Here is a 13,075-nt window from a genome sequence, read left to right on the forward strand (position 1 = left end):
TGCCCCCTTTGCTCCTTGTCATGTAGGGATTAAGGCTTTAGAGGTTTGGTGAAGAGATAATGCCATAGGAGAGAGATCAAGGACTAGCATCCTCCATGGAAGAAGAGAAATGACTTGGAGGAGAAGTAATCCGTATTCCTTGAAAAGTAGTTGTAACTTTAGCTTCTACTAAAGCCTAGCTTCTCCATTTTGGTCTAAACATGACTAAAATAAGCTCCAAGAAGACCACAACATGCTAAACTTGTGAAGCCACTACCATTTTTGCCAAGAAATGCTTTCAATGGCTCCAAATGTAACCATGGTTAACTGTAGAAGTCTGCCCTAGCCAAACTAGACACATCAACCAAGATTGTAATTGCAATTACCTGTCCTAACCATTGAGACCATATCTAAAGCTTAAAAGTGATCTACTGGTTGGACCTAAACTATTGCTCAGACACCAATGAAATGAAGGCCTGCCTAAATCTAACTAGATGGTTGAAAATGAATTTATCTGACTGCAAGAAAATGGTTGGAAGCCATATCCTAAGCTGTATTAACCTATGAAAATGGACAAGAAAAGGAAAATGGAACTAACTCACCAAGTCTAATTGATCGTAATACCAAAAGTTCCTACTACAGCACAGCTGTACATGCTAGCCTTCTCAAAGTCGTCCATTGCTGCAGCAATGGTGATACTACACCCTTGGTGATGATGGTGGTGATGGGATCAGAGGAGGTATGCTGTTCACAGCGTGATATTGTGGGAGCTATAGCTTCTAATCTTTCGAGGCATGGATTAAGGAGCTTAATGGCTGGTAAAAGTTTCAAAATAACATTTTGAAGAGGGAAGCTGTTCCTGAGAAAACTGTCGAAAGGAGCAATCGGTATCCGACCGTATTTGCTGCCATACAGTCCCGTGAATCACACAACACAGGTTGGAGCGTCAGCGCAGAGATCCAGGGTATTCGAGCTTGATGACTTAGGAATGGCTATCTAAGAACAACACATAAATGGAAGCATGACCAGTATGGTCGAATTGGTGTTGAAGAAGCTGCCTTCCACGTATCGCACATCGCGGAGGCGGCCTTTTGGTGGAATCTGTGGACCATCCCTGTGGCATGCCAAAGAGGCCAACAGGCTTATGCTGGAGTGCTTGAAGAGAGTGCCTTTGTCCTTTTTTCCCATTTCAGAGGCTGTTGGAGCCATTGAGACTCCTGCTGCTGAGGCAAATATGTCTGCATTAAGAATCAGGCAAGGTTGCATGCAAATCTTATGTGCTTGGCTAGCTCCAATGTAGCAAACAGCCTGTGTTTTCTCCGATCTATTGTTACATCTTGGCATCTTCATCCTCTTCTTCTAAACCATGGTCTTCAAGTCTTTGTGATGTGTTCCCTTTCTCCATAAGCTAAGCTCTAGTTTGATTTAGCCCCAATCTGAGGGTTATATCTCTCGTTTCCATCATATCTTGGATGGGTTGATCATATCTTGGATGAGGAAAAGCTTTTATCGGCCGACCGATGACTTGCAAAGATAGGCCATAGAATTCTCAGGGGTTGCTTGTGCATTCTATGAAGAAAAGGAAGGCTTTGCTTAAAGTCTGCGGGCTTTAAGAAACTTGCAACTACCATGAAGATGCTTCAGACTATTTTGGTTGAAGCACTCAACAAAGGTGCAAAAGATCCAGATACACTAGCGACTTTGGAGCTTAGATTGGGACATCTATCTGTAATATTAGCAATCACAGAGCAGATGCAAGTTCAATAGGTGTAATGCCATCCCAAAATTAAGGGTTTCACCATAGTTGGCATAGAGCACATCGTTTTTTGTCTTCTCAAACTTTGCAGATAATCAAACAGGAAAGGTCAGCTTGCTAAAGACATTGTTTGCCTTCTCCCAGATTTTACTGCTGCAGGAAATGGGCACTGGGAGAGAACCTTCAAGTAATGCTTTGCAGTATAGTACCTTCTTCCAATGTTGCTCCAACACCCTGGAACCAACTTTGGAGAATGCATATTTGGTATACTGGCTAACCTAATTGTCTGTAGCCTTTACCTATCAACACCAGCAAATTGATATTTGAGCAAATTGCTCTGATGTGCAGCTTATTCTTTGTTTCAATAGTAAGGCAAACCTGGCGCATTTTAAGCCACTAAAAAGTGCTGTGAAACACATGTACACAGGATTTGCAACATCTTTTTAGCTGCCAGTTGAAGTTTGTCAATGAAATAGGTGTCTTCTATTGTGCATCACTACACCATTTATAACAAAATCCATGTTTCATGCCAGATTATGTATAATTCAATTAAAATCTAACAAATGCTCATCAAGGAGTGATCATTGTATAGTACAGACTCAGGATTGATCACTATACAACGCAAATTCAAGGTTGATCACGCCAGAGTGCATCCATTTGGCAATGCATTGGAAGCCAGGTATGCTTCCTGTTTACTACTATTGATCTATGGATTGAGCTGTGTGACAATGGCAATTTCGACCTAGTCAAACCAATAATTTGAAGGCTCAAGAAAATGGGGGACAGTATGACTGCCAGGGACATGAGGCAACCAAAGGAAGTGGTTGATAATTTTGGCCATATGATGAAGTCAAAGTTTGACAATTTGATTGCTTTGGCTACCTTCCACAAGATGACGATTCGACTACTTTGGCTACCTCATTTGCTGATCAGTCCATTCAAAAATTAGACCCTCATGTTTTTAATTCAACTTCCAGTGAGTTCCTTACCCATGACTATCAACGGTACTATTGTGGGCAGCAGCAACCATACAGTGGTACATATGGGCAATCATATGATGGATTTTCTTGTGCATCATCTTCATTTGGGCAACACCCACATGGAATTACATCCCATGCATACTCTTGTGGACAATTTTCTTGTATACCCTCACCAGATGGATAGCATCATGAAGAGTTTTTGTTTTTGTTTTTTGAGCCAGGTCCCTAATCAGGCTCCAAGGCAGAACCTTGTGCCACTAGCTTATGATTTCGCTACTTCCTTCATGATAAAGATCCTTGGAAAACTCCGCTTACCATCCAAATGACGAAGCGTGTGTAGGCTATGATGATCATGGTTTTGGAAAATATGTATGCTATGCGCCTTGTTATGATGGTGGTCAATGCTCAAATGTACAATAACTTGGTGATTATGCTCAAGATGGCTATTGTTTTGGGTAACATGCATGCTATGAACTTTGTCAAGATTATGGGCAACACTCTTGTGAGTTCGAACAGCAACATAGCTACTGCGAGCATTATGTTAATGATCATGTTTATGAGGATGTGTTTACTCAGCATCATGGCTCTTATGGACAGCAAGTTAGTGGTTATATATATATAAACTTAGTTGAGTTTGGACAGCATCAAGTTGCTAACCATAATGGTTCTTATGAGGAGTCCTATATGAATGCACATCATTCTACTTCTTTTGAGCCATATCCCAAGGAGTTTGGGCAGCATACTTATATAGGATAGACCAATGCAAGGTTGGGATTCCCTTTGACCAGGAAGCTTTCTTTTATGAACATTCAACATGTAGGAAGGCATTCCACGTCCAAGATTTTGTGTCTTCACAGTTTTTTCATGCTTTATATGGCAAGAAGGTTGAAGACTAGGTTTCCTCTATCACAGTCAGGTTTTCATGGTTGGATTGATACCCTTCAATATATACTTTGATATGACATCTTATTTGTTCAATTTGGAGTTGCCTATCAAGAGTTATGGCTCTTTTTCCATGACAACCCTGTTATGACAACATGCAAGAAACTCACTGCAATCCTTTGTACTAGTCCCCTGCGAGATCTTCAACACTATGGTTTCCAAGTTCTATCCATTGTATTCTTTCCCATCTTTCAAGCTTTGAGGACAAAGCTTCTCTGAGAAGGGATGGCTTGTAATGTAGGAAAAAACCTTCTAAAAATAGCATGCACTAAGCCTTGTAAATATTGCACTAACTAGACTTGCGAAATGACTATAAATAAGGGGGAGAGTGCTATTGTAGAAACCATTTGTAATTATGATCAATCATACTTGGTGAGTTAGTTACATTTCTTATTTTTGTTTGTTTTCATAAATTAATGCAATTTAGAATACGGCTTCCTGTCTCATCATTTTCTAACGATTAGATTATTTCATTTCCAATTGTTTGGTTAGATTTAGGTAGAAACCATAGCCTATAATTGTATTAACATATCATAATTGACAAAAAATAGGAGATAAAACTAATTCACCAAGTCTAATTGATCGTAATGAAAAAAAGTTCCTACAATAGCACTACCCCCCTATTTACAATCATTCCATAAGTTTAGTTAGTGCAATATTTACAAGGCTTAGTGGGCTATTTGTACAAGGTTTTTTCCTACACTACAAAGGGCTAATAAACACGCACTCACCAAAAGCAAAATGCACCCCACCTCCCTTTAATGGCAACTTTACAAAATGATGCAGCTTTTTAGCCACTTCTAAATTATGATACAATTTTTTTCATATTACATATTAGCTTGGTGACAGAAACAATTGAGCCATGTAAATTTTTTTCAATTTTGGATTTTGGAAACCCTTAAAACACGTCCCTAAGTCTCACTACACTTTTTTGTGGACCGGAAAGAGAGAGAGAGAGAGAGAGCAAAGAGAGAAGGAAAAAGTGGGAGAGAATAGAACAAAACAAAAAAGAGAGGAAAGAAAGGGAAAAGAAGAGAGACATGCAAAGGAAAACACGGGGAGAGAGAAGGGAGCGAAAAGAGGGGGGAGAAAAGGAAAGAGAGGGACAAAGAATATGAGAGAGAGAGGGGGGAGGGAAAAGAGGATTTTTAGATGACGCTATTGGCTCCTTAAATACATGCAAGAACAATGTCAAGTGCTCATATGCAAAACAGTCAAAACCTTGTAGAAACATCAAAATGACAAGATATGTCCAGATATCCACTAGGCATTATGCGCAAACTTTCCTCTGCATGAAAAATCTGTATGAAATTCTCCATAGTGTCCTATATTTTATCAATCCATGTCAATTCAAAGTTACGCTTAGATGCAACCTGCTACACCAACCAACCCACCATTGGTTATTGTGGAAGTAGCAAGCATGAAACAGATTTTTACATTTCTCAAAGATAGGACCACCTTGAAATGTTGCAATGAAGAAGTGTAACGTAAGTTATAGCCTGGTGAAGGCAAACTCTGGTTATTAAAAGTTGCCACAAAAGTAGTGATGGAACACACAATGCCACTCGAGAGTCAAAGACAATACTGATATGCCCCCACATTCACTTCTCAATCAAAAGGCCATCTGACAGTTCTTCTAATGCAAGCCTTTCTTGTTTTCTATGAAAGGGAAGGTATGAGCAGAGTCATAATGGGATGTGTCAAACCCTCAACAATCGCAGCCCTTCTCAATAACACTGACAGCAATCCAACCCACAAAGCCCAACAATAGGACTCGAGACGTATCAAAATGCAGCTGGCTGAAAGAACTAGTGGGACACAGCTTTCTCCAGCCCCAAGCACCATTCCCCATCCAGCATGTTGCTTCATAATCCAACCCACAAAGCCCAACAATAGGACTGGAGGCGTATCAAAATGCAGCTGGCTGAAAGAACTAGTTGGACAGCTTTCTCCAGCCCCGAGCACCATTCCCCATCCAGCATGTTGCTTCATAAACCTCTAAAACAAGTGTTCCCGAAAGCACAAAGCAAGCCTTTCCATCCAGAACATGTCTTTCAAACCAGCACGATAATCAAAGGTACAAGCCCCTCAAACCCAAAAAGAGCAACCTTCAAACCTGCCAGACAGGACAACTGAGTTTCAAACAGAATACCCAAACCCTAGCCCCATCAATTCCAAGGCTGGCTTCAGCTAAAACAAAGCAGTAGGCAAACTAATCAAAGCAGTAACTTTGCTGACTCTTAATAAAGTCCACTAAAGAACCTGCACAAACTTCATAGGAACAGCAACCAAACCACACAATAAATACCAAAAGAGACACAAACTGACACAGCCCTTATCGAGTTTTACAAGGGCAAGGTTCATGGTGAAAATGAAACCTAGCAGCAAGCATATAACACTAACTAGAAGAAACCTATACAAGTGCAAAGAAGAAACCCAAACCGCCTGGCACACGTCATCAAAAGGAAAGGCACTGGCTGGCAACACCATCCTGAAATTGGAATTGCTAGCTGCAAGACAAGAAAATTAAGAGTAGAACAGGTGCCTTACAAGGAAACTTATTATACTGTGTCAGGGTATAATTAAAAAAGGGAGCCTACATCAACTTCCTTCGACCCGTGACACACCTAAAGTCTGTGGAGCTGAGCAAGTCCACTGAGCAGGTGGTTTTATATGTGCGTGTCTATGAGAACTTTGACTTCGGAGAACTTACAAGGTCCACTGCCAGTGCAATCAACCAGACCATACCCCGCTCGATGAAGTCCATTGACTTTCAGTAGTCGACGGATGGCATCTACTGGTTGGTAATAGTCAGGCTTCTCTCTCCATTTTTGGCTGCCAACAGTCACCTCTCTCCTCAATTTAGCTTCTCAACTCTTAATTTGGCCTCTCTCTTCCAGCTGGGCTTAAATTGTAGAGTTACGTAACTGCAATACCTACACTTGACAAACTACCATGACATCCCCCCTCAAGATTAATATACTGTCCTAAATGAGATGGATCCCAAAGAAGCCATGCAATCTAATTTTAACCACTCTTCACGTGCACTTGCAAAGGAGGAAAACTGCACAAACAGGACAGGGACTCACTCAGGGTTATGGTAAGAAGAAGGGAGGGAGCCAACACCAAGTTTCTTTAACAAACTTCCAAGTTGTTCACCCTGACATTCCACACATGATGGGCACTGTCATAACTAAGATGGATCCCAAAATAGTAAAACGCCAGATTACGGTATCTAAATTTAACCACACTTATAGACCTGAAGATGAACAAAGCTGCGCTAGTAGAACAGCCGCCTTAAAACTCACTAACTTGCATTATGGTAATACAAAAATGAGGTGCCAACATCCAGTTTCTTGAATGAACTTAGGAAATGATTACGTGAGAATTGCCTGCAACATGGGCACTGTCCAGACCAAGATGGATCCCCAGAAGGTGTAAAAGGTGACATTTATGATGTGATTCACTTGATCCCCAGAACAAGAGTTCCTCAAAACCAGTACAAAACTTAACTCAAACAGCATAAATCAAACACTACTTGGATCGTAAACATACAAGGGGCACACTCGTGAAACTAGTACAGAACTTATTAAATACCAAAAAGAAAACATAACTTAGATCGTAAAACACAAGAAAAGGCTCGTCAGCTATAACTGGTTACACATAAATTTGTAAAAGATTGTAAATCAGTAACCCCAAGATTATAAAACATAGTATTCAGGTCCAACTATTTCTATGGACCATAACAAATCCAACTATGTCAAGACTCTACAAATTGCAACAAATCAATCCTGTACAATTCCTTGAAATAACTCTTTGAGACACTGTTGATGAAAATGTGAATGATTATATATCCAGGTCAAAGCCTTTCCTTTGAACCATGAAAGTTCGAACTGTTCAGACACTCCACCGCTGGTGTCATATTTTGTATCATACAACTAACTACCTCAAGATTAGTGCAATATTACTGCAGCAATATTCACTTAACCTCTCTCTTTTTTTCAGATTACAAAATCGGAAGCCCAGGCTTACTCTCTGTGGGATCCACAATCCCCCTCTCTATGACAGGACCATGGGATGCCACAAACTTTGATCTTACAAAGAGCCGCCAGAGAAAGAAAGTATTGACAGGTCTCTCCTTCACTAAGATACAAAACTGGAAGCCCACAGCCCCACATATACGAGATGCTCAACTCCTCCCCCTAGGCCATCCTCAAAGACTCTGCAGATACTGCGAGTATGCCAGATCTTACAGAGAAGGAAGGTGACCGCAGGAAATATCCGTTCATTTAAACGGTTCTGTATTTGCCCAAAACTGAGTATGCAGTGTACCGCTTATGACTACATACTGTATTGCTCAAAGGACCAGACAATTTGTTGTCACTCATTCCTGAGGTTTTATTCCATAGTCCATCTGTACACATGTACAAAAACTATGCTGCAGCAGCAGTGGCTGCAGCAGCCTGCAGCCTGTTGTGCTGGCTGGAGGGTCCGGCATAGCAATTGGCTGCAGATGTACATCTGTCCTTGCGCTCATCTAGCACAATTTGATGATAACGGCATTCCGGAGAGCAGAAGGCACGATCACCTCTGCAAGAAGCAAGCCTAGTGAGATCCTTACAGCCCAGGAGATGAAAATGCAGAGGCTTGAAGGACCAGCACATAACCTACTGCACAATCTTACATGCAAAGCTTACCTGTACATGAAAATATCTTTCCCCTGAGCTAGGACTCGTCTGCAGAGAAAGCAGGAGTGGAGGAAGTCTGCCCCAGGGAAACCTGCCTCACCACAGAGGCTGGACACTGGAGAGGCAGCACAAAAGATTGATTGGCGCACTTCAGCTTCCTGGTGCCGAGGCTCAAGGCGACAGCTCCCACTTGAGGTGAAGCTTCGGCAGCCATGGCGGCTCCATGGAAGTGCTGCAGATCCAGCTTCAGCCTCTGCCTCCCCATCTTCCTCGTCATCAGACTCATCATCCAGCAGTACAGCACTCTGCTTTTGCTTCCATGCATTGGGTTTAGGATTCACGATAGTGATCGGCTGGCTTCGACTGGGAGGCCGTTCCACACTCTCGCTACATTTTGAGGCAGCCACTACCTGGTGTCCCAGGTTGCATGTACCGGCACCAGGAGCACGCCCTTTGGCCTCCTCTTCCTCTGCTTTGATGGCTGCAACGATGGCAAGGCCAACACCTTGATTTGCATTCCTGCCCCAGGGAGAGCGGGGGCTGGTAAGAAGGCCTTCCAATGCGGACCGTGGAGACTTGGCACCCTGCTTCTCCTGTGACCCAACCTTGGCCATGCCCGGGCCATGGGCTGCCAACGAGGAATCAACAGGATCAAGGACAGACCTAGGGCTGTCGCAAGCATCGCCGCCTTGCTTGCTATCGACAGCGGCTAGGTTGAAGCCGATTACAACATGGCGAGGGGGGGGAGCCCCGAATGCAGGAATGAGAAACTTAGGTTTGGTGCTTACCGATGGAGGAGGGAGGTTACTGGGGGTGAAAGGGAGTGGCAGCGGAGGCAGTGGCGGCGACTCAAGACAGGGCTCCAGATTGCTGCTGCGATGATCAGGGTGGTCTGGGCAGCCAGAGCCGGGGTAGGGGCAGGGGCAGGGGGGGAGCTGGGGCCTGCTGGAGGTGCGGAGCAGGGGGCGGGGGCGCTTTCCCAGCATGGCTCCTAGCGCCTGGTGATGATCCGTTCTCGATACACAGGCACAAAAACACAGAGACGCACACCGACAGACACAGAGGAAGAGAGAGAGAGAGAGAGAGAGCGAGCGCCTTCTTTCTTTTGTGGCGAGTCGGGGGCTTCACTTGGACGCTTTGTAGGTGGCAGCGCAAATGATCGCACAACACAAGCTTATATTTATCATTACAACGTTTTCATTCAGCCCGGTCTGAATCTACTTAGCGTCGATGCCCCGTCAACTTGCCGTTAGCACAAACGCCGGCCGTCTGGTCTGTTGTCGTGACATGCCGGTGGGCCATGGTTATTTCATCATCAGCATGAGAGAGAGAGCGGGCCCCATGGTCCAATGGATTGAAGCAGAAGAAGTCTGAAGAAGAGAGGAGGTGGGCCCCATCCTGCTCGTGAACGGCCCAAAAACCTCTAAAGCGGCGGGTCACTCGCTAGGACTATTTTAGCAAGTACTGGGGTTCATTTGGGCCCCATGCTTGTATAAAGTTTTTCTTCCTCTTTTTTAGGAAAAAAAAGATCGTATTAAAAGTAAATAGAAAATTCATATGTCGATACAATCACACACATACATATATAATTTTAGGGACATACATAGACACATATACGTGTGTGTATGTGTGTGTGTGTGTGTGTGTGTGTGTACTTGTATATGTATGTATGAAATTTTAGGACAACTCAATTCATGATTACAACAAAATTTTATCTTTTCTCCATAAAGTTTAACCTTTGTCTTAGCTTATTAGCATCCTTCATATTTAACCTTGCATATTTTGTCAAAGCAAAAGAGGGAAGTTTTCGAATTGCTAATCACTCTACACCTTTCCTATGCACTTAGATTCCTACCTTAAAGGTATGATACCTTTTAATGGTGTTCTAAATACTCTCTTTACATCATTAAAAAGACGATTTTTACTCGCAAATGAAAAAGCAAGAGTCTTGATAATCGATTCCAGTCCATACTAGGTTGGAGCTTCATAAGAATTGCTACTACATCAAACTTTTCACCTTCTTATAAAGTTAAAGTTTCTCCACACCTCAATTGTCTTCCATTGTCCTTGCCCCATTTCCTTTGGTGCTCAACAATGCTAGCTAAGTCTACCCCAACCTATAGCCAAATATCAGAACTCCTTTTTTTATTTTCAAACCTATCCTTCTGGATACATCACCACCCCTCCCTTTTTGTCTCGCCCTTTTAGCATCACATTTTGTCTCTCACTAGAAGGGTTGTTCACCCACACATCATTGTACCATCCACGACCAATGCAACAACCTTCCGTACTCCCCAAATCTAGATCAGATATTGCTAAGGCAAGCTACACACAAAGGGTAGGGGCTATCTACTTAGGTGTTAAAGAATCAATGATAACCCTATTTTTACATACGGCACAACCCCCCTTATACACAGGGTTAAGCTCACAATAGCTTCCTTGATTGCATTTACTATATCCGCTAACCCACTTTCTCATTCTTTTGGGCGAGATAGCTTCTAGACAAGGGAGCTTCCATAACTATAGTTGTCCATGCAGTTTTTCATAATGTTATATGAATCCTACTAATCAACCAAGAAAAAGGGCTCATGTATGCTTTAGCAAGAACCTAATTGTTAAAGCTCAATGATCACAAGCCCATTTGCCATTTTAACGTTAAAAATTTGTCCTACCAATTATACAAAAGGAAGTTTACAGGATGGCCATGCACAAAATATGTATGCCTTTAGAAAGGGCACCCATTTGAGTTCCCATGGCATTGTGTAACTAGTCTAAGAGCAATGTAACATCTACTCTACTTGCTCAACTCTCTAAGGGCTTAGTTAGCCTCACATGGATTAGGCAATTCATGTCACATGATGCTAAGTTTACTTAGAGGATGCACTAGTACAACCACAACTAGCACCCACCAAATACAAGTTGTAGAACAAACCTTTCTTACTCCCTCTCAATGCTAAGGAGGCAATGGTAACCCTACACATGTCACATGTCTCAAAAATTTTGAAAGTTGGGCAAACTTGTTCATTATTTGAGACCTCTCCCTTTACTTTCATGAACTCTATAGTTTATGGAGTTGGAAGTTTCAACTATTGATTTGCACACTAATTTTGGTGACTTTCCACATTTAAACAAGTGTAAGCAACTATCATGGGATGTTGCACTCCTAATAATGTCAAAAAGAAAAGTCTTTCTAGTGTCCATTTCTCTAAACATGTGCATTGATATAATACCCCTTATTACTGTGATTAACTAGTGTTTATGTTTTAAATGGTCTATATATGGTAGGTAACATGATTGTCTAATGTTATATGGGCACGTTAGACTAGTACGTGACTTATGTAGGATTTGCTAGTGCATTGTGAAACAAATCAAGATTGGATGGGACATGGAATTCAAACAATGTGTCTACATTTTCCACCTTTCTACCTTCAGTAGCTCATTCATATTGAGCCAAACAATTGAATACCACAAAAAAAAACTATGATGTCTAACCTTAGAGCCACATTTAAACTACACTTCTCAACTGCCTAACATCGTTCCTCAAACGGGAAACTTGCAACTTGGACACTTTGGATTGCTCATAATAACTACTTGAAAAGGTGTAAGCTAGAAAGAACCTCCTTAGCGCAAGATCCAAAAAGTTATGGTTGTAAGATTGGTTGTGGCCTGCTTAGGAATGTTTGTAATTGATTGAATTCTGGGATTTCTCACTAGTGGCATCCTAAAGATGTGCCTATAAGAATTTGGTTGATATGTTAACATCAATATTTTCACATTTGTTACAAAAATAAGTACAAAAAAAAAGAGTGAATTGAGTTACTCTCAGATAGTACTAAACTAAACAAATAAGTTCTTATATTCAAAACATGATACAAGCATTTGGAGTTTGGGTTCAAACACATTTATGGTTAATGTTAGTTTGGAGGCACAATAGAAGCTTGCATGAATTGATACCTCATTTCACTTGTTTAGGAGGGAAGAGTCACACACACACACACACAAAGGGGGGGAGGGGAGGGAGTAACCAAGTGAAGTACCAATATTAGTGATGCTAATTGGCCATGTGATGTTGTCATTCTACCTAACCAATGAGTTGTAGCTAAGTAAATAGGGCATTAAAGCTAGTACCTATTCACCTCTAATAGAGTTTTCAGTGTATTATTGAGGCCATGCTACATTTCTCCAACCACTTTTATCTTTAATGTATGTCACATCGATCATTGTAAAGTTTGATTCCTTTAGACTCATGACAACTAGTGTAAGATGTTACACCATTTCAAGCTACACCCCACAAAAGATCAACATCATTCTATCAATGTTCTTGTAGCATCTTAGTTGTGAGCTCTTAAACTTAGTGCCAATGTGAAAACTTTTCATAGGCCTTATTGATAGTTGTGGACCCTTTTTCCTCTTTGTAATCAAAGAGTCTCAAGATCACAAAGTCTTAAGCCTGCTCTCATTAAGTTTGAGAACTTTTGCCCCCTTTTTGACATTTTGATGATAAAAGCTTTAGCATTTTATGATTAGAATTTTATATTTGTAGTGTATTGTACTTCTCATTACTTTGGTAACCACTCTTTTCTAACTTGTACATTCTAGTTGAAGACCTTTCCCCTCACACTCTTGTGGGGCTCCATGATGGACTTGTCTTACTTGTTTCATGTGACCCTAAACTATTGTACTTTATCTATTTTTAGGTTGTCGACATTAAATCTCACTTCATGTTTTGA

General features: G+C 41.6%; 2 protein-coding genes across 5 annotated transcripts; one reads left to right on the plus strand and one right to left on the minus strand.

Annotated features, from left to right (window-relative positions):
• The first annotated feature begins 471 nt into the window (after nt 1-471).
• Nucleotides 472-4,034, plus strand: LOC148033726 (uncharacterized). Of its 4 annotated transcripts, none has more exons than XM_087681707.1 (3): nt 506-1,233; nt 1,880-1,999; nt 2,333-4,032. In XM_087681707.1, coding segments are annotated over exons 1-3 (354 nt in total). In that variant the 5' UTR covers nt 506-1,000; the 3' UTR covers nt 2,334-4,032. The 4 variants fall into 4 exon arrangements, 2 of the variants coding, with proteins under 2 accessions (XP_087537833.1, XP_087537831.1); XR_015691359.1 differs by having other exon boundaries at nt 511-1,746; nt 2,333-4,033; XR_015691358.1 differs by having other exon boundaries at nt 472-1,746; nt 1,880-4,034.
• A 3,450-nt stretch (nt 4,035-7,484) lies between these two features.
• On the minus strand, nt 7,485-9,504 carry LOC148033727 (uncharacterized). The gene is made up of 2 exons (XM_087681708.1): nt 8,355-9,504; nt 7,485-8,247 (listed from the first exon to the last, which is right to left on the minus strand). The coding sequence occupies exons 1-2, from the start codon at nt 9,329-9,331 to the stop codon at nt 8,091-8,093; spliced, it is 1,134 nt and encodes a 377-aa protein (XP_087537834.1). The 5' UTR covers nt 9,332-9,504; the 3' UTR covers nt 7,485-8,090.
• Between the last annotated feature and the right edge of the window lie 3,571 nt (nt 9,505-13,075).

The sequence above is a fragment of the Lygodium microphyllum genome, chromosome 7 (genome assembly GCF_053477565.2).
Source record: "Lygodium microphyllum isolate KBCC chromosome 7, Lygodium_microphyllum_v1.1.10, whole genome shotgun sequence".
Lineage (NCBI taxonomy): Eukaryota > Viridiplantae > Streptophyta > Polypodiopsida > Schizaeales > Lygodiaceae > Lygodium > Lygodium microphyllum.